Raw genomic sequence first — 21,932 nt, forward strand, 5'->3', positions numbered from 1 at the left:
TACCTCACATCCTTTAGTACAGTGATTCTCAACCTTTTCCATATCAAGGACCCATAATTTACTTCACTTTAGGGCCACGGCCCCCCATTTGAAAACATTTTGTCTCTCAGACCCAAATCTGAGAATATATTTATTGTTAGATATGATTTTGAGAGAGAGATAACAGTGAAACTATGATCAGAATAGTCATTCTTCTACATTCTCTAATTGTGTTAACTTCTTGTAAATGAAATAATGGTGAAGTTTAACACTTAACACTTCATCAATTTGCTTGGGACCCCCTGGAACCCCCTCAAGGACCCCTGATGGTCCCCGGACCCCACGTTGAGAACCACTGCTTTAGTACAGCCTTTATCAATTTAACAGAAAACATATTTTGGACACCACACAGTTTAGTTTTTGTTGTAAACCCAATAAGCTACATTATATTCTGTGCTCAGAAAATGTACAAAAATCAAAAGCGCAATAGATTTTGGTGTAAAAAAAAAAAAAAGAATTCAACATGAAAAAATCCAATACAACTGCTTTTAGTGATCCAGCTAGATTCTCAGACTCACTTTATATTCCTTTGAGATGCACTATCAATCCTCAACTGAAGCCTCTTGGATTTTGCATCTCAGCAACTTTCAGACATGGATCAGCTGTTAGTGTGAACCACATGGTCGACATAATAGCAAAAACCCTGAATGCTCTTCCACCATCCATCAAGGTCTGGTTCAAGTGTAACAAATGTACCTACAGGGTACAAATAGTAGAAACACCACATAAAAAGGACTTTAACTTCAAAGTATCTAAGTCGAGTCATAACAAGTAGAACATGAAGTAGCAGCATGCGTCAGCTTTAAACCTGCAATATGCAATATGTAAGGGATAATCCCCGACGAGGTGTCCATTATCAGGAATTAATGGACGACGGAGAGGCCAGAAACGTCCGACGCACAGGGGAGAACGGTTGCCTCCGTGGAGTCCATTAATTCCTGATTATGGACACCTCGAAGGGCATTATCCCGCTTATACCATGGTCACTTGCCAAAGAAAAAAAAATTAAGACCATTAATTTATATTTTCATGCGTTTTGTAATCAAAATCTAAAGTTTTTCACAAGCCATAACTCAGTTTCCCTGGTAACACCTGAGGGTTTGACTAATACCTGGAACAATCATTACCATCCCATAAGGTTCTTATGCAATGGAAACGTTGTTCACTACTCCAGTAAATAGGACGAACCTTAGATTCGACTTGGCAACGGGAGACATAGTCCGCTCAGCTCATAGAACCCTTTGGCTTAGCTATGAGCCAGAAAGCTAACGTTATGCTAGCAAGATTCAAAGTCAATAACATTGCGTACGGTTGACAAACAGTAAATATAATTTGACAGTATGTTTAACAACAAGACTAGCTAGCTATCCAGCCATGTCATTGTCCCCAAATCAATATCAAGATTTTCACGAACAAATTAAATTGTAAATGGAGGCTTTGACTGCGTCCCTGTTGCTATGGTTACTCATTTTAGATACAGGCTGATACTACGTAGCCAGCGCATACATTTAGAATGGTGAACAGACAGTTTCACTGGAACTACTTAGTAGGTGTCCATTATCAGCAATTAATGGACATCCTGCAGCCAATCAGAATCGAGTATTCACCCAGACCATGGTATAACGGACCTTATAACCAATCCTGAAACTAACGTGTGCTATGTGGAGATTTCATTGAGACATAATGATATAAACCAATATCCACACAGCAGCAGCTGTGTTGCTGTTTCCTCCTCTTTCTAAAGCTTGTTGTCAAATTTCGCTCCTGAACGAAGCTACTCCCGCTCCATTCAGTAGTTTTCATTTTTTAAAAACTAGCTTGTCTCCTCCCTCGCTGTTTGAAAGCGGCGCTCTCCCCCTCCCATCCCTGAAAAACTTCTCGTAATGGCAGAATTGATGAAGCGAGCGAGTAAACTTGTTAAACTAGTAAACTTGCTACCTACCTCTTCACTTGTCATTGTGGGACATGTAACCTTCAGGGGGAGAAAAATCTGGCAAAGTGAGACTGGTAACCGGCGACACTTCTCCGTAGGTACGTTTAGCTTAGCTATTAGCATTTATGCACGGTCCTTTGCTAGGTTTGTCCTCGGGGGCCTCCGTAGTCCAGTAGCTTTGCTGTGCTTTATTTACAAATGTGTTGGGGTTTCTGTCACCCTCTAATGGTCAGAAAATCGCTTATTGCAGCTTTAATTGTCTGTCTATCCCTGTTGATGAGCTTCGACTAGCGACTACTGTTTGCCATATATGATTGTGTCATGATTTTCCAGACTTTTCCTCTTGCCACATTAAATAATTTGGCAGTTTTTGTGGCCGATCCACCAGCAATTTGGCCTCTTTGTAACTCTGTTAGTTGCCTCATGTTGCTTCAAGCTAACATATACATGTGGTGATTGTCAGAGCTCTTTTAACAGGATAGTTGCTAATTACTACATAACTGGGGGACGGATGACCCGGCCACAACGGCTCCGCAGAACGGGAGCGGGGGCCGGGGCACCCGCAGGAGGAGCCTTGGGGACCCTGCGGCGGTGTGGGGGCAGGGTGGGGGGTGGAGGCAGGGCAGGGGGGCGCCCCCGCCGCGGGGGTAGGGCCAGGCCAACGGGTTGGTCCAAGTCCAGGTGAGCTGGTTTGAGGCGGTCCACAGAAACGTGATCCGGCTTGCCGCCGACGTCCACCACGAAGTGCTTGTCCCCGGCCTCCAGGACACGGAACGGGCCATCGTAGGGAGGTTGCAGGGGCCCACGGTGGGCGTCGTGGCGGATGAAAACGTACCCTGCCGACTGCGGACTTGTGGGGATGTGAGACCGTGGGAGGCCGTGATGCGAAGTGGGGACCGGTGCAAAAACACTGGCGTTGTCCCGGAGTGTGGCCTGTTGGCGGGCTGCAGACCAGGGAGCCGTGGTGTTAGGGATGAAATCCCCTGGGACCCGCAGCGGCTGGCCGTAAACCAGTTCGGCAGATGAGGACTGGAGGTCCTATTTAGGGGCGGTCCAGAGGCCCAGCATGACCCACGGGAGCCTGTCGACCCAGCTGCTGTCCTTGAGGCTGGCCCGAAGAGCGGCCTTCATGGAGCGATGAAACCGCTCGCACAACCCGTTGGCCTGTGGGTGGTACGTGGTGGTGTGGTGGAGCTTCACCCCCAGGCCCTCTGCGACTGCGTTCCAGAGCTCGGACGTAAACTGTGGGCCTCGGTCAGAGGAGAGGTCAGATGGGGTGCCGAACCGGGAGACCCAGGACCCGATGAATGCCCGGACCACCTTGGTGGACGTCGTCGACGACAGCGTGGCGGCTTCCGGCCATCGAGTGGTCCTGTCCACCATGGTGAGGAGGTAAGTGAAACCGTGGGAGGGGGGGCCCCACCAGGTCCACGTTGACATGGTCGAACCTCCTTTCATGCTCCGGGAACTGCGCCAGGGGGGCTTTGGTGTGGCAGTGCACTTTAGAGCGCTGGCACTCCATGCAGGTGCCAGCCCAGTCTCTCACGTCTTTTTTGAGCCCGTGCCAGACGAACCTGGCCACCACCAGCTTTATAGATGGCTTTTTGCCCGGGTGGGAGAGGCCATGGACGGCGTCAAACACACGCCGTCTCCACCCAGAGGGAACGACGGGCCAGGGCTGACCCAAGGAGACGTCGCACAGGAGTGTGGTGCCGGCGTCGTCGAAAACCACGTCCTCCAGCTGCAGCCCTGTCACAGCCGTCCTGTAAGCCTGCACGTCTGGGTCGGCGGCCTGATCAGCTGCCATGCGAGCGTAGTCAAGTCCCAAGTGAACGGCCCCCACGATGGCCCGGGAGAGGCAGTCGGCGATGAGGTTGGCTTTGCCAGCGACATGTCGTATGTCCGTGGTGAACTCCCAAATGTAGGAGAGCTGCCGCTGTTGGCGGGCGGACCGCGGTTCGGCCACCTTAGCCATGGCGAACGTCAGCGGTTTGTGGTCCACAAACGCCGGGAACTGGCGGCCCTCCAGCAGGAAACGGAAATGTCGAATGGCGAGGAAGAGGCCGAGGAGCTCCCGATCGAAGGTGCTGTACTTCCGTTCACTGGGGCGTAACTTGCAGCTGAAGAAAGCGAGCGGTTGCCAGGCACCGCCCACCCACTGCTTGTGCACCGCGCCGACGGCATAATCCGAAGCGTCTGTGGTGATGGCGATCGGGGCCGTGGGAGACGGGTGCGCCAGCATTGCGGCGTTAGCCAGAGCAGTCTTAGCGTCCGTAAACGCCTTGTCCCTCTCCGCGGACCAGTCCACCGCGTGTTTGGGGGCCTTGCCTTTCAGAGCCTCGTACAGGGGTCGCATGAGTCGAGCAGCTTGGGGGATAAAGTGGTGGTAAAAGTTCACCATGCCGAGGAACTCCTGCAGGGACTTGATCGTGAGCGGGCGCCCAAATTCGTGACGGCGTCCACCTTCGACGGGAGGGGGACTGCCCCGTCTTTGGTGATGCGGTGACCAAGGAAGTCGATGGCGGTCAGCCCGAACTGGCACTTGGCTGGGGTGACGATCAGCCCGTGCTGGCTGAACCGCTTGAAGAGAGTCCGAAGGTGGGACGCTTTGGAGGTGCTGGCGACGAGGATGTTGTCCAGATAGACGAAAATGAAAGGCAGGTCCCGTAGCACCGAGTCCATGAGGCGCTGGAAGGTCTGTGCGGCGTTCTTAAGGCCGAACGGCATGCGCAGGAACTCGAACAGTCCGAATGGGGTGATCACCACCATTTTGGGGATGTCCAGCGGGTGGACGGGCACCTGGTGGTATCCACGAACGAGGTCCACTTTGGAAAAGATGACTTTCCCCGCCAGGTGGGCGGAAAAGTCCTGGATGTGCGGAACCAGGTAGCGGTCCAGCGTCGACACGTTGTTGAGACAGCGGTAATCGCCGCATGGGCGCCACCCGCCATTGGGCTATGTGGAGCGGCGAATGATGCCGAGGCGCTCCATAGTCTCGAACTCCGTCCTGGTGATGGCGAGCTTGGCCGGGTCGAGGCGCCGGGCCCGGGCGTAGAACGGGGGGCCGGTGGTGGCGATGTGGTGTTCCACCCCGTGCTTGGCGGTGGATGACAAGAAGGTGGGCTGCGTGAGGTCCGGGAACTCGGCGAGAAGACAGAGAAACTCGTCCGCAGCGGAGAGCGTGCTAGACAGTCTGATGGAGTCTGCTCCGCTGAGTGTACACCCATATGAACTGAAGGTGACAGCGTCGATCAAGCGGCGGTGTTTGACATCCACCAGCAGTCCATAGTGCGCATAGGAAATCCGCGCCGAGGAGGGAGACGGACACTTTCGCCGTAACAAAGTCCCAGCCAAACCGCTGTCCGCCGAAACACAGCGCCACATACCTTGTGCCGTAGGTGCGGACGGGGCTGCCGTTAGCGGCTACCATGGGTGGGCCGTGTCCGCCGGCCAGGATGTCCACTCCCGATGCGGGCAGGACACTCCTCTGCGCGCCTGTGTCGCACAGGAAACGCCGTCCGGAGATGGTGTCCTGGATGAACAGCAGCCTGCCTGCCCGGCGTTTCCCGCCACGCTGAAGCTGCATGGCGATCGGCACCGCTTGGCTTTGAGCCCAAACTTTGCGTGGTAAAAACACAGGCCGGGGTCCTGCCGCCGACGAGGAGCTGTTGCTACGGCGGCTACCGTTGTGCCTCCAGGCAGTGGTGAAAGAGCTGGGGCAGGAAGCAGCACGGCCGCGCAGTGTTGTTGACCAGCCAGGAAAAATTTATCAGCCTCCAGGGCCGGAGCCCGGCAGTCAGTGATGGCGGTGTTGGCCAGGGCAGCCCGTACCTGGGAAGGCAGCTGTCGCAGGAACAGGTGGACGAAGAGGAAATCGGGTTTGTGCCCACCCAGGAGATTCAGCATCCTGTCCATGAGCTCAGACGGCTTGCTGTCGCCGAGGCCTTGCAGAGAGAAGAGCCGGCTAGCCCGCTTGGCGTCGGAAAGTTCAAAAGCTCTCAACAGATGGGCTTTGAGTGTCTCATATTTATCCTGCAGCGGGGGAGTTTTGAGGAGGTTCACCACTTGGGATGCAGTTGAACTCCCGAGGGCCGACACCACGTAAAAGTATCTTGTGGCGTCCGCGGCGATCTCCCGAAGTGCGAACTGCGCTTCTGTCTGGGCGAACCAGGCCGAGGCTGACGATTCCCAGAACTCCGGTAGTTTGAAGGAAACTGCGTTAGTCGCCATGTTCGTGAAGAGCTGTCACTGGAAACGTCCAGCAGACAAACATCGGGGTCACCAGTGTAGAAGTGGCAGGAATGCAGAGACGGACAATTTCTCTCGTTGACTACACCAACTCGTGTGTCATTTATTTGAAACCCACAGAGCAAGACAATTTACCTCGCGCTCAAAAACACAACATTACGTCGAGCTGACGTCAGACTCAGAAAACCAGATTTTCTTAAAGGGACCGTGTCTCCTTAACCCTGAGAAGCACACAATATAACTGTGTGTGTTAAACATACCCAAACCACAGATTATGGTGAATAATGTCTATAGAGTCCGCCACAACCTAAAAAATGACTGCAGAATTGAATCAAGACCTCTGTGACACAGTCTCAACACAAACTGTACTAAGCTCCACAAAGCTGGCAAAGCCAACACACAAAGATGCATAACCTGGTCTAGGAGCACCAAACCTGGAGAGATTAGCGATTAGTTAGCTTTCCTTGCTTTTCTTATAGTAGCTCATATTTCCCGCTAAAGAGTTTGCAAATAAATATTTCCGAATAAATATAAAAATTAATGGTTAGGTGTATAACATTAACACCTTACAACACAGTATACAAGTTTGTTTCTTTCATCCAGGAACTGATGAGGACTTAACTTAATTTATCATTTCTCATAGTACTTATTCATTATTTATGTGTTATTGGTCAAATCTACCTATCTATGTATATTTGTTTGCTGGATTAAAGTTAGGAATTTTAATTGGATGATGCCATGCGGTCTTTTAATGGATGTATATTTTTTTCTGAATGTGTTGGAGACTTTAAATGATTTGACAGTTCATAACATTTAAGTCTCATGTGTGACAGGAGAGTTGTTAGTTTATTTTGTGACAGTGTTCCAGTGCTACTTGACAGCAGAGTTTGACTGATTCCTGATGACAGATCTACAACACCATACTGACCGACCACATCAAATAACATTCTGCGAGTCAGCTTGCACTTGGCTGGCTAGTTAGTTAATAATTGTTAGTATTTACTTATGAGACAAATTTAAAACTACATCACAATTTGACTGGGGTATAAGAGTAAACAACAACAACTCAGAGAATAATTTGATGAACAAACTTTGACATTTGACATTTCGATGCCTTTTTTTCATTGACAAACCGATCTGTACAGTGTCTGAGAGAATGGACAATAAAGAATAGGCTGATAAAATCAGACACAGATTATTGTGAGAACAATCAATTTTCCCTACAGATTGTAGAAGAAGATCTTCTGACTCATATGGGCTACATTCCATTCCAAACAGGTCTTGCCTCTGCACAGGTACTTCTTCAGTTACAGGGTGTCCAAGGAACTCCAAAGTCCACTGAGAGCCAATTTCATGAACTTTGGTCGAGGCTATTCGCATGTATACTCACTACTCTGAGTATCTTGTACAATTAGACTGCAATAATAATATTTAAGTCTGCTGACTCTTGTTTTTTGTCCAACAGGAAAATGAATGAGAGCTTCCGAAACCGGGTGCAAAGAATTCGGGGAATCTTTTTACCCCGACTTCCTCCGACGTTACCATGGCACGTACACTTCAGGAACAACCAGTTTCAAGGTACCTGAACCATCTCCACCAATCAGAACCTCACCAAATATGGTAGGGATTTTTTTTTGTGCTCTGATAAGGGCCTTACGCAGGTACCTGTTGCACAATTGGAACGGGGCTTTAGCGTTGCGCGGTGAGGAACAGGATAGCGAGGAAGAGTGCTCGCTCTCCCCATCTCTATGCCCCATACACACTGCTGGTGTCATGAACATCAGGATCAAGTCAAACTGCTTCCTTTGCCTCCCCAGATCTAATCATTATTGAACCTTTATGGGAAGTAGATTTCCACCTCCTTCATCCCTCAAAGAACCGGAGGCTTTCCTTTAAGAAAGGTCTGACATCCCACTACAGTACACACTATTCAGGACTTGATGACAACAGTACAAGGAGCATTGAAACTGCTCTGAAGGAAAAGGGTGGCCCTAATCGTTATTAGCTACCTGGTATTCATACTGTATATTGTTGAGTGTGTCTGTTATTTTGTCCAACCCTGCATTGTTACAGGAGTCTCACTTTTTAAATGCTTGCAGCATTATTGCTCCATCCCCAAAAACTGCAGATGTTGGGAAAAACCTGCAGTGCTAATGCAGGATAGATGTGAGGTGAAGGGGCTTTTTTTTAATTGTCATGGCAATTTGAGATGCTCTGTTAAACGGCAAGTTTAGGGATCCCTTGTCCAGCAGTGACAGAATGGACCTATGTGATTGGAGTTCAGTTTTACACTCTAGTAGCCATGGTAGGCAGGTCCTCACCAGCTCCCACTAGGGCACTGGGAACGTCTGCAATACACTCAACCCTGCTAGTATAGCTGAATCTTGAGCATGTTTTCAAACCACTGAATGATGGATTGGACTTGTGTGATTGGCAGCCAATAGCAGCAGCGGCAAATAGTCTTGCAAGGCCTCATGGGTCTTTGGCGCTACCTTAATGCCCTGTTCTTCTGTCTCATTTGACAAGCCATAGTTCCAGACGGTGCAGAATTCTGCTGCCAGGTTGCTGACAACAACTAAATGCACAAACCATATTACCCCATTTTAGCTTCTCTACGCTGGTTGTCTGTTAATTTTAGATTTGACTTTGAGATTTTACTGATTACTTTTAAGGCTTGGCTAGGTTTGGCCCCAAGCTCAAAATTATATATTTTAATGCCCTACAAGCTGCAGTGCAGCCTGAGAGCTCCAGCAGAGACTTCTTGGCCATTCCCAGGTCTAGGCTAAAGACCTTTGGACAGCATGTGCAATTTAGACCTACACCTTCAATGAAATCCTCCCATGAAGAAAACATCTCCAAATTACGCACAGACCTATTAAGCACTGTAACCACTAACAACCCCCCCAAAAAAGACACAAAATAACTCAACAATAACAGCAATAACAACCATTAGGGCATGTGATGCTTTTGGGTGAAAGCAAAATGGACCTTGTACCCTCATATTGATTATTTTCAATGCACATACTTATTATTCCCTGGTTGTACCATTGTTTTCATTATTTTGTGTGCACACTTTCATAATTTGTTCAGACAAATGAACGTGTGCCCACGTTTTTTGGTGTTTCATTTAGTCTATTCAATGACTTTCAATAGTCAAGCCACTAATTTTGTTGAATTTGTCGAATGAGTTATTGGGCTCAATTTTGGTGAATCAAGGCACACTTGTGGTGCAGTTGTAAAAGGAGTTGGATTAGGAGGAATAAGTGATCAGTAGGTGTGGTAGGGGCTGGTCAATCATGGCCGAATCAATACCTGATTTATGTTTTTGTCGTAATGCACCATGTGGGCTAATGAGTTTAAGCCAGTTGGCTATAGCTCTGCATCATCGCCTCCATTGTGCATCCTTGGTATTGTTTGGTCAGTACTGTATGTGTACAACCTTGGACACTGAATGAAAACAGCCTGACAATGTGAGCTGTGTTGGTTCAATACAAAATGTCAACAGATTCTGTTAAAGGCAAGCAAACCGAGCAAGGTTGCTCAGGTTCTACCGTGGGCTTTGTCTTGTTGCTGTAGCTCTGTTGTCATTCCCACAATCTGTTTTATAACATTATAAAACACTGTGCAGACCACATACTGTACAAGTGGCGCTTCACAATAGGACCAAAGAAAAGGGTCGGAATCGATGGGTCGGAAAATGCGGTCCTATTGCAAATACTGTGATGGTGCTGGCTAGATAGATAGATAGGTAGGTAGGTAGGTAGGTAGGTAGGTAGGTAGATAGATAGATAGATAGATAGATAGATAGATAGATAGATAGATAGATAGATAGATAGATAGATAGATAGATAGATAGATAGATAGATAGATAGATTGATTGATTGATTGATTGATTGATTGATTGATTGATTGATTGATTGATAGATAGATAGATAGATAGATGAAACATCACTACAATATTCTTATAGTATTCTAGAGATTTATAGTATGTCTCTGTGAATTTATGCCTTATGACCTTATTGTACTTTATGGTATTTTTTTGTATCTCCTATGGTATCACTATAATATTCCTATAATATTCTGATAGGGATATTTGTGATATTTTATTATAGAATTACTATAGTTCTTTTTATGGAATAAAAAGAATGTTTAAGTAGTTCTTCAAATAATTATGTTTCTATAAAGCACCATTTAGATAGAGAGATATAGCAGCATAGTATACTTTATTTTCACTTTTACTCACCACTCAGGCTAACCCTAAATTAGCATAATGTGAGAATCTATAAGAATCTATAGGCACGGCTATTCTAAACCATGACTAATTACAAAATTTCCTCTCTGATAGTGTTCTTTAGGACACAATCTTATCAAATAGGGTTGTAATATGTATCTATTTGGGGAACAACAACTCACTAAACCCTTAGCTATTAAAAAGTTCTAGCATTTGATATTATTTACCAAAACCTCCAGACCCACTCATATCCACTAAATGTATGGGGACAAAGTGGAGCAATGAATGATGACTGACAAGATATCATTATTTGGTCAATGTGATAAATTATTAGATGTAGGTCACCAAACTCTCAGCTTAGAGGCAACATTGCTCCCTGATGTGATTGTTTTTCAGGATTTGGCTTCCAAATAGATTTATATAAATTTTTGCTTTTGCTCTCCATTATCATAATAAAAATACAAGATCAAATTCGGACTCATGTAGGCTGAAATATGGAGAGTGTCACACCTTGTCATACTGACACCCATGTATTTTTCTATATTAAATCATAACTAACTAAACAGAATCTTGCCAGACGGGGTTCCTATCGAACAAAATCAAATGGGGTTTCTTCGGAAAAATCTTATCGAATAGGTGTTTTTATCTAATGTGGATATGGGGGTCCTTGACATGGGAAAGTTTGCATATATGCATATAAACAGCTATTATTATGGAACACTGTGACGACTGGCTTATTATTATAAGTGAGCTGAGCTTTCTTTCGCCGGCGCTAGGATCCAGAGGAATGACTGCATCTCTCTCTCTCTCTCTCTCTCTCTCTCTCTCTCTCTCTCTCTCTCTCTCTCTCTCTCTCTCCATCCTCGCTTTTTCTCTCTCTCCCCTCAAGACTGTTTTAAAGTCTCTGCCAGACTTGGGCTCGCACGCTACTTCCTGGATGGATGGAGGAATGGAAAGCTTCCAGCACTTCTCCACCACCACCACCGCCGCCACCGACTCTCCCCGCTCTGTTTGCCCGAGAAGCGCTGCCTCCACCGCCGCAGCCGCAGGAGCGACGACGCGCTGCGCGGACCGTCGCCACTAGTGTCCTCCTAACCCGTTTTCCTTCTGCATAGGCTGCTCCGTGACCGTCTACACCCGAGTGTTATGTTCGTGTTCGGGAATATCAAGGGGATTTTGTCACGGAAAGACTCTTTGCTGGACCTCTAACTCCAATTCTCCGCCCTCCACCTCCACCACCAAAGTCGCCGTGCCCAGTCTCCGTCTCCGCTGCGTCTCCGGCGCCGCTTTTTACGCAGCGAGGCGTCGGTGATTTGACCGCAAAGGGAGAAACTCAACAGTTGTTGCCCCTTTTTATTTGCATGCCGATGTGCATATTATTACCATGCGGAGGCTACTGCAATCGTGCTGTTGCTGCTGGTGGATTTTGTCTCTCATTTTGTCCGCCTTCTTGCTCTTTTGGGCCGACTGTCATCCTGGTAAGTTTCATACCCCTATACAAGTCACACATGGGCTTTTTTCTGGTCGTGTCATCGCATTATGCCTGCCATGAAGGGTTCTGGTTATTATTGTGGCATTTCCAGGAGCGAAACTCATCTATAATAGGCTTTTAGAATAAAGTAACCTCATTGAATATCCTATAACGGGTCATTGCTTGGCTGGGAATATTTCGTGCCGTTTGGCTTGACGCTCTTCCTGGCACGTCGACTGCAAACTGCCGGAGACTCCACATGAAAAAACACCAAATCAATTATTCTGGAGGGGATTTAGTGTGCAGAATGACCTGTTTGATCCCTCCCCTCCATGCTCATTTACAGCATAACTCCATCATAGGCGAAATTTTTCCCCCTGCCTTTCTTCTAGGTCCTGGAACTCCGTCCCCCCTCGTGCTTCTCCGATTCCACCTCTTTGCTTTTTAACCCTTTACATATCTAACAGACTGGGGGGAAAGGGATGAGATATGGAGTCGGAATGTCATTAGAGGAGCGTTAGTCGGGTTGGGGATATATGGGTAGGTAAAGCGGGAGCGAGGTGATGCCAATTGCCAGGCGGCGGCAGCGCGTCCGCCAAAGCCGTTATCTCGCCGCCTGAAGCAAGGCAGGGCTCTGAACCGCAAACCCGCTTTACCGACTCAAGTAGACAGACACAATTGCAGTTGGGGCTCAAGTCTCTGCTGCTTTTTTAAATGTGTAACAGTCTAGACCAGAGGTTGTCAAATGTTTTCTTATCATGGACCCCCAAATAGACACACATTAGGGCCACGGACCCCCATCTGATACGGTTTTATTCTAGGGACCCATATAGGAAGATTTGTTGATTTAGATTTTGTTGAACTGTGTGAGGGTTTAATAGTGGTGAAGTGGTGAGAGTGAAACTTGTTATTACAATAGTCATTGTTACATTCTCTAATTGGGGTAGGCTAATTCCCAGTGAATTCTTATATAATTCAACTATTTCTCATTTTGCATGGGGGACCCTCCCCACTGGAGTCCCATCAAGGACCCCTGGGTGGGCCTCGGACCCCAGTTTGATGCATTTAAACCCACAAGACTAAACCTTTACAAATACCACTATTAGTAATTTGACGAAAAATGGGGATCATTTTGCACTCTAACCTATGAGTCACGCTGTCCCCACCAGTGTTTTCTCTAGAAATCTGTTGAATCAAATTGAAAAAAAAAAAGTATATATATATATCAAATTTGACCTTGACCAGAGTGGCAAGCATAATATTCCTCAAGCTCTTGGAAGGTCCCAGAAATGTCTCTCAGGTGCTTTGACAGTCTGTCCAACCAAGAATCCTGCAAGCACTTTTCTCTTTGAATTCTTTACATTCCCAAATAGATTAGACCTTGGATCCCCATTTGATTATATGTCATCCAAAGAAACTGCATTTGAGAAAGATTTCTGTAGCCAGATATGACTTAATACAGGAGAATTTAGATCCTGTTCAATGGGGAGGAAACAGTAGGGAGAGTGAAACCTGTGAGCAAAACGGCTATCATGATGCATTCTCTCGTTTTGCTACTCTCTAGGGAGTGAAATAATAGTGGAAAAAAAGATATTCCTCAATTTGCATGAGCCCCCGGTGGTCCCCGAACCCCAGTTTGAGGAACCACTGTTTTAATTCATCGTGCGACCCGCATAGCTGACTAGATATGGCACATTATCACAAAGCCGGTCGGTGGAATTAGCCTACTTTTCACCGAGTCATAAAAAGTAGGCTGTAGCTCATATCTCCGCTTGCCCAGATTAGCAATTATATTTCTCATGCCTCTTAAAAGATGTCATGTAACTTAGAATAACACTGTGAGTGTGTGTGTGTGTGAGAGAGAGAGGGAGAGAGAGAGAGAGAGAGATTAGGCTGCCCTATTGACTCGGTAACCCATTGGCCGTGGTGGCAACTGAACACAGTTGCTGCTCCAATAAATCCATACCAGTATTCATATATTTCTTTTCCCCCTCACATCGCCTTGATTTTCAGGCTTTCATTCTATCAATCCTCGAGATGGGGCCCTTGTTAGGCATTCAGTTTTATTTTTTTTTGTGTGTGCGTGTGTGGTGTGTGTGTGTGTGTGCATGTGTCTCACGCCCTCCATCATTTTTCATCTTACATTCCATCTGATCACAAATCTAGAGAGAAATCAACTCAAGGGAGCGGAGAACTGCGAGAGCCGGCGTGAGAAATGGGCTGATGGAGGGAGGATGGATGGAAGGATGGTTGTGCTCTCGCCGGCTAGTGATGCTACAGCGGGGCGGGTTGCTTTAGAGGAATGACGAATGTCTGGGGAAGTAGGCATTGTCACAGAAGGGCAAAGCCCCAGCCCAAGGACTGGGACATGCATTGATAATCTCCTCTCTCTCTCTCTCTGTCTCTCTCCCTCTCTCTCTGTCTGTCTCTCTCTCTCTATTTTACCCTCTCTTCCTCTAGCGTTCAGCGAGCCCAAGGTCCTCGGTTTATGTGAAGGGGTCACAGATGATACAGAAAGAGAGACAAGTGTGTTTGCAGGCTCTTACTGCTGCTTGTTCTTACCAGACCACGCTCCTCTTTTCTATTAATAAGGCTCGTCAGCGTGCGACTGTGTTGACAGAGTATGGGAAAGGCAAGACGGGCTTTCTGGGAAAACACGTCACCTGTTTGCCACATGTATGTCGATTCGTTTGGTGACTGATAAAGTCTGATCTGAAATGACATCCTATGAGTTGTACAATAGTGTTGAAAGTGTGTGAAAGGCAAAATACGTCACCTATTTGTCATATGGCGTATGTCGATTCATGTGGCGATTCATAAAGTAATACTTTTAAATAACCTTTGAAACGACATCCTATGATTTTCAGATTTTTGCAGTAACAGTAATGAAGATAGGAGTGGCAATGACCAGATTCACAATCCTCTATTAATAAAGCTAAATGTGAAAATACAGTACATCCCCTATTTGCCACATGCACATGCCGTTTCGTATTCATTTGCCGATTAATAAAGTATACACATAATCTTCAAAACGACATCCATTTTTGCAATTCTGCTTTATTGGACCGACTTCAGAAGGGAGCGAAGATAAAGGAGCGGAGTGGCTATGACCAGATTCAGACTCCTCTTTTCTATTAATAAGGTTCGTAGTTGTGCGATGGTGTTGAAAAAGCTTATGGAAAGGCAAAACGGGCTGTTTGAGAAAGTACATCACTTATTTGTCACATGTATTTTTGTGGTTTTGTATTCGCTCGCCGATTGATCAAGTGTACGTCTATTTTTGCAATTCTGGTTTATTGGACTGACTTAAGAAGAGAGCGAAGATAAAGATAGAAGTGGCTCTGACTAGATTCACACTCCTCTTTTCTATTAATACGGCTCTTAGTTGTACAGTAGTGTTCAAAGTGTGAAAGGCAAAAATACGTCACCTATTTGTCACATGCATATGTCGATTTGCTAAGTACACATCTAACCTTTGAAGCCGCATCCTGTGATTTCGAGATTTTTGCACTTCGGGTTTATTGAACCGTCTTTGGTAGAGAGCCTGCAATTATGAGCTTGACTCAAACCCACATAGTCGGGAGTACATGGTAAGCGCTTTATCCTCCGAGCTTTTGAAGTGTACAGTGCATTGTTTACTCTAGAGTCTACCTTAATAATGTCATACCTCGCTGCGGAGCAACACCCGCAATGATTCAGCCGAGTGCCGTAGGAAATGGCAAAGCGGAAACTCTATGCAGCGCTGTCATGTCTTTTCGAGCGACCTGCCCGCTTCCCAACACGTCCCGGTTGCCCACATAATGGCCTGTTTGCAGCCGTGCAAACATCTGTTTTTTTTGGGATGGGATATCACCGCGGGGCGTCCGCTAGCTGACACGGGGCATCGCTTTTCCCGCCCGTCGTCCGTCAGCCACACGTGGCGTCAGCGCCCTGTCACCGCACTCCACTTCAGCCCTGGGTTAACCAAACAAAGAGAGAGCGAGAGAGTGAGAGAGAGAGAGAGAGTGAGAAAGAAGACAGAGAGACAGAGAAAAGAAAGAAGATGTTTGGCCTTCAATCTGTCGCTTTCCGCTGCGAAAAATGAATGGGCCGCTGTCGCTCCTGGCGGAGAGGGAAAAACAGAACCGTCGTTGTAATCTCACAACAAGCGCCTGAGCTAGCACATCTTCCCACCCACCCCCCCTCCAACACACACACACACCTCCCTCCATCTCTCTCTGTCTTCTTTCCTCATTTTTTTCCCCTTTATTTACCTCCCTTCCCTTGCTGTGCGAAGCGTGTATGCGCATACCCGCGCGGCTTTGCTTTTTCTCCGCTTGTTTTTAGAGCCGGGGCAAATGAGACAGCGCGTTTGTTATCCATTCTAAGCAGGCCCTCCGTGTCGTGAACCTTTTCTCTAAGTCTTTTGTCGCAGCGATAGGGGAAGGTTGACATTTAGGGAGGGATTGGATATGCTTCGTGGCCCTAGGTGCCAACATTATCATCATCATCATCTCAGTGCGTGCCGGGCTATTATCTGGCCTCAGCAGTGGCCAGAAATGCTCAGATGTCGGCCCGGGTCACTTTATCAGTCAGCGGGCCTGTCATTGCCCACCCCGGCTCTCCTTAATAGATTGATTAAAAGATATCAGGGCGTGTGTGTGTGTGTGTACGTAAGATGCGGTGGGAGATGGGGGGGCGGGAGGGGTGCTGTCAGACAGTTATCCGTGTAGGACGCCGCTTTGTAGCCGCTGCCTGGCGATTACTGGTGGGCTGCCTGTCTTTGAGAGAGAGAGAGAGGGAAAGGGAGAAGCATAAGCCAGAAGAAAAAAAAAAAAAACACACAGCCCACCTCTATTGTGTTATTGATTTTAGTCGGAAATGATGCTGTTTGTAGCACAAAGGGGAAACTAAACAAGATAAATACTTCTGATAATGATAACAATGGTAATGATGATATTAAATGCAGGCCGCTAATGATATCTCAAGAATACGACGAGCAGGAGGATCGTCTTATTTTCTTTTTCGATCAGCGTTTCTGCTCGGCTAAGCGTGCCTGCTAGGTTTTTAATCTGTTTCTCATCATTTTTTTTTTTTTTTTTTTTGCGCCTCATAAGCTCCTGGACCCACAGTGCAGCTGGGAAACGGCTGGGTAATGCTGGGAAGACTCTGCCGTTGCTTCTTCTTCTATGCCGGCCCGTTGCTCTCTGACTTAATGGGCTGCTGAAAATAAGAGGCGCTCTCTTCAACGCCGGGCTTTCGCTCCTTCTCGGTCTCGTTTTCTCGCTCTCTCTCTCTCTCTCCATTGTTCCAGTTCATTGTTTTAATCAAGTCCCTGCCAGATTATTTGGACAGGGGAAGGCTGGAAGTTTCCCCATCATTTTCTGGAAGGTGCCTCCTGAATTCTCGCCCAGTCAGGCCTGGTAGAGCCGCTTTTTCCAACCGCCTCTTTCTAGTTTTCCCTCTCTTTCTCTTTTTGTCTTTTTGCTTTCGGCATTGGTTCGGTTTTAGTTAACACGTTCCCTGCTCCCTCTGCCATTATCTCCATCATACTTTTGAAGGTGGCATTTAATTCATACACATGATTAATGCTCTTGGAAAGCCTAGATCCAGCTTCTGTTGCTGTTGTAATGCGTCGGAATGACATAGTGCACTTAAGCGTACCCAGTGAGGGAGGTAGCGTTCATGGCCGTAACCCACACTTCATCCTAAGTCATATACGAAGAGTCCCGGTAGAGGAGGTTTAATGATTTCTAAGGCCATATCTCAGGTGGTTACTACCTCTAGGCCTTCAGAGCCGACATGTACTTTGCATACTTTGAAGTGGTCAATTCCCACTAGCTCCGTTGCATTGTCTCTAAAGAAAACGCTAGCAGGAGTTCTAGAACTTCTGGACCTCTGCAAAGCTATACACTCCTGCTTTTCTGTCCTTTACGTCTTCCCCTCTTGTCTCTTTCCTACCATTCCACCAATAAACGCCACATTCCCTCACAGGCTCCGGGTTGCATGCAGGCAGATACACAACACAAAGAGAAAAAAAAACAAGAGAAAAAAAGGAAAGACGACGAGACAGCGCGAGACGCTGATGAGGGTCGAGAGGCGCGCGAAGCCAAACTCCCCTTTTCCCGTTTTGCCGAGCGCGATGCCGGGGGAGCCGCTGTGTCGCTGCACGGGGCCGCCGAGTGTTAAAAGGACCTTAGACTGACAGGCTGTCGGCCGGCACGGAGGCTGATGAGCCTAACTGACGGCGACACCAAACAAACACCGGGAGGTGAGGAGAAGGAGGTGAGACGGGAAAACAAACGGACAGAGCGAGAGCGCACTCCGACCGCTGCTAGATTGAAACTTCTGACACTGTCGCCAGTTGTTTGGTGGTTGTAAGACGCAATTTGAGGGGATACTCGTGACAGAGAGGCGGTTGACAGTTGCCAGGTTACGGTTCTTTGGCCACTGGCCCTCCGCCTTGGCACTTGTCAGGACTTTCAGACACTTTGTGTTCTTTTGTCAGGCTCGATAGGCGGCCATTCACTCTCGAGCTGTGACAGCTCACCGATACACCAGTGAAAGGTGTGGATGGGTGTCCCTGACATTTCCCAGAACAGTTTTTCATTTTGAATGGTGAAATGCACTTCACTCGACTTCCATCACTCATCTCCGCTGACAATGGAATGGAAACAGCTCCCTTCTCTTTGAGAAAGGTGAAAGATGATTTAACTCGCTACGTCACTCTCTTACTATGACATTTTGTATGCCGGTTATGGAATAGATGTAACAGTTTGGTAACTATTTCTTTCTTTCTTTCTTTCTTTCTTTCTTTAGCCTTGCATCTTATAAATGTACGTTTCTCATCTTAGTCTAACACTAATTCATGTAACTGTATTATTCCTGCCAGTCCCTGTGGGTGTCTCCTCTCTGTGGCCACAATTAACATGGTTCTGTAACCATAGATTAGGTATTCTGAACACATTATAGCTGCAGCCCAAACTGATGGCCATAAAGTTAAATCCCATTTTTCACCAGAATGGAAAATGTATGCGTGCATGCGCGTGCACACATGCACAATAACTTTTTGCAGCTTTTGAGTGCTCAACAAAGTAGCATTTGCAATAAAAGTCATTAATGAATTAAGCTATTAAAATTAGTATTCAGGATGAATCTCAATGTCAGCATCAAGATGCAAAGTGACGAGGACTCTTAAGGATACCTTTTATATCTCTTCTCTGGGATGTTAATGAGGAAATAAATACCATATTATCATTTTATGAAGATAAACGACCGGCAGTGGCCTTGTACTGTAGACATGGAGATGAATTTCCCTTAAAAGTTCTCTTTAAGATAAAGGTTGAATTGCTAGAGGAAGGCCAAAGTTGTTTATATTTACATACCTCAGCCGAGGCTCTCAATGTGCTTACTCTGGATTATAACCAAGCACTAATTCATAAGGCTTGTTTTACCACTCAATCAGAGCCGTGGTGGGAAAGTTCATCCATCAGTCCCTTCCCCCACTTTCAACAGACCCCTTTGCCTGCAAGCTCTGCTGCCTCCCACTCTTAAATTAATTTTCTTTGCGCCCCCTTCATCTCGTGTAAGCAGTTCCAAAACAAAAGTCAATGCCTGCACGCCAATCTTCTGGCTACCCATGATTTGTACCTCGATCAAATATTTACAAAGGGAACACCCACCTTCTTTTTCTTCACGTTTTTTCGTTTCTGTGTTGTGTCAGAGTCCACGGAGTGAATTTGAGCCACTTAATTGTGGTCTATTTAAAGCCAGTGCTGTAGCTTTAGCTAAATGAGGATGGATGTTGATCAGTTGGGAAGTTTTTAAGTATTTTTCTTATTTGTTGAAGTATAATGTCCTTGAAAAAAATTTGAAAAGCGTTTTTCTGTAATGATAGGTGACAGGTCACCTTGTCGTTCACATGTAACACAGATAAACCAGGATCAAATGTAGTAAAATTAAAAAAAAAAAAAAAAAAAACTCCCCGCAAGGAGCAGACATTGTGGCAATGCAAGGCTTTTCTGAACATCAATGCAATGTTCAATGGCTAGACAAGTTTTCCACCAATATCCTGTGCCTTTCACATGTCCAAATGAAACAAACTGCTTGCCCTCAATAGCATATGAAGCATGGCCTTCCACGTGTTAAGTTGTTGGTTTTCGCATGTATGGAGTTGATAAAGTGTGTAATACAGTGCCGTTTCCAAGGGAGTGCAATCACTGAGATGTGGCATGGCATTTTCACAGCCCTAATGCATTAGGGCTGAGGCTGGGGTGACTGAGTGAGCCTGGACCGGTTGCAGCCTCGATATCCACTCCATTCCTCAAGCGAAGGCAGTGCAAATAAAGGCAGTGAATAAAGAAGAGAGAAAGAGAGAAAATCACCACATGCCAAGAAGTGTTGTGTCACAGACTCGGTGTTGGGGTGGGAGAGTGGAGAACAGTGCAGAGCCCTCCTCATTAAATTCTTGCAGTGGCGTTGGTTTTTCCACTTTAATGCTTGGGAGACGCCGGCTTCCTCCTTGGAGAGATAGGGACTTGGGGCCACCGAGACGACCGCGTAGCCCAATTTGTCTTAGTTCTAGGGGGAGGCGGTTTAAACTGCAATGCCCTCTCCTCTTTCTTAATCTCTTGTGACCTCTCTCTATCTTACATCTCTCTTTTGCTTAAGCTCTCTTGCTTTTTCGCACTCTTTCAGCTGTCTTATTTGACTTCCTCGTGTTTTCTATTTGTCTCTCAATCTGCGGTGTCTCGAGCCGCTGCTCGCCGACCAAATGTGAGATAAGGACGGTCAAGGATTTGCCACAGCCCAAGTCAGTTTGCCTTGTTCTTCGAATCACTTTAGATCCTTTTCACGCCACAGAAATACAGTCCCTCCTGCCTCCCCTGCTTACCTTGAAAACACAAATTTTAACATCAGGGGGATCACTGACAGCTATGTCCCATGGGGTGTGTCATTTACAGATGTTTGTCAGTAAAAGCAAGAGAATCTGCTTGATCTGAGCTCATATCTGTCGCCTTTTCAAGCCCAAGGCCTTGATCTCTCCTTCAAGTGATCAATGCAGTTCATGTGTTTTATTAATAAATTTGATTCATTAGCGGATATTCCCCAATATTGGATTTTGAACTTGGAGATAGACAACGAGAGGGAGAAAGTAGAACTACCTGTACAACACTTGCAAGTAAAACAAGTGACACAAGTGGCAAGTACCTTATAGTGCTAGTCCCATGCTGGTCAACTGTGTCCTGGCAAATAATGTCATCAAATCAAATCACCAATAACAGCTCACTACTACAACTTAGCAGCTAATGCTACTACTAGCATACACTTAAAAATGCCTAGTACTCTATGTTACATCCTCAACAAAGGATAGTCCAACACACAATATGCAAAACCTAAATCAAACAAGCTAATGTTGTAAAATGATCTGAATTAGCAGGAAACCTTGAAATTAATCTTCTGCTAGCTAGCTAAACGCTTCAATGAGCAATTTGAATCGTAGAGATAATGTGAAATGGAAAATTCAATCCGGTGTAGCAGCGGTGAAAGCTAGCGTCAACAGGAGCATCAGCTGGTCTGTACAGGTTTCTACCAAAGGCATTTCATGGTTTTGCTAAAGAATGGTTTTGAATTCCCAGCAGACGCTTACACTTTTCCTATAACACAGTCACACTCCAGTTAGTGAGGACTTTGAAACGGTGGCATTTTCATCACACACCCCAGCATTTCCACCTGTCCCTCCCAACATATAGGGAGGGACAGGTGGACAGGTCTACTTGTCAAGTAGACAGGTCTACTTGTCAAGGTCAAGTAGACCTTGACAATTAAACCAGCAAATATGGATTCTTTAATGGCATTTTCCTTCTGAAATTAAAAATATAGTATAGTTTTCAGATTATGCTCACTAATCTAAAAATGTATACGGACTACTTGAACATATAATGGGGTTTATGGGAACAAAAACAAATTGGCAATTTGTCAGTCACTACACGCCACCTATAATCTGCTAACAGGACTAATTTATACTGTTC

General features: G+C 46.3%; 1 protein-coding gene and 1 pseudogene across 1 annotated transcript in view; one reads left to right on the forward strand and one right to left on the reverse strand.

Annotated features, from left to right (window-relative positions):
- Window positions 1-2,464: 2,464 nt before the first annotated feature.
- LOC139923746 (uncharacterized) lies at window positions 2,465-4,741 on the reverse strand (annotated as a pseudogene).
- Window positions 4,742-11,835: 7,094 nt separating this feature from the next.
- LOC139923744 (receptor-type tyrosine-protein phosphatase gamma) overlaps window positions 11,836-21,932 on the forward strand; it is a 316,355-nt gene continuing 306,258 nt past the window's right edge. The window contains exon 1 of the mRNA XM_071914574.2: window positions 11,836-11,929. Coding sequence (XP_071770675.2) covers window positions 11,836-11,929 — 94 coding nt within the window. The remainder of the gene's footprint in view (window positions 11,930-21,932) is intronic.

Source organism: Centroberyx gerrardi, chromosome 5 (genome assembly GCF_048128805.1).
Source record: "Centroberyx gerrardi isolate f3 chromosome 5, fCenGer3.hap1.cur.20231027, whole genome shotgun sequence".
NCBI lineage: Eukaryota > Metazoa > Chordata > Actinopteri > Beryciformes > Berycidae > Centroberyx > Centroberyx gerrardi.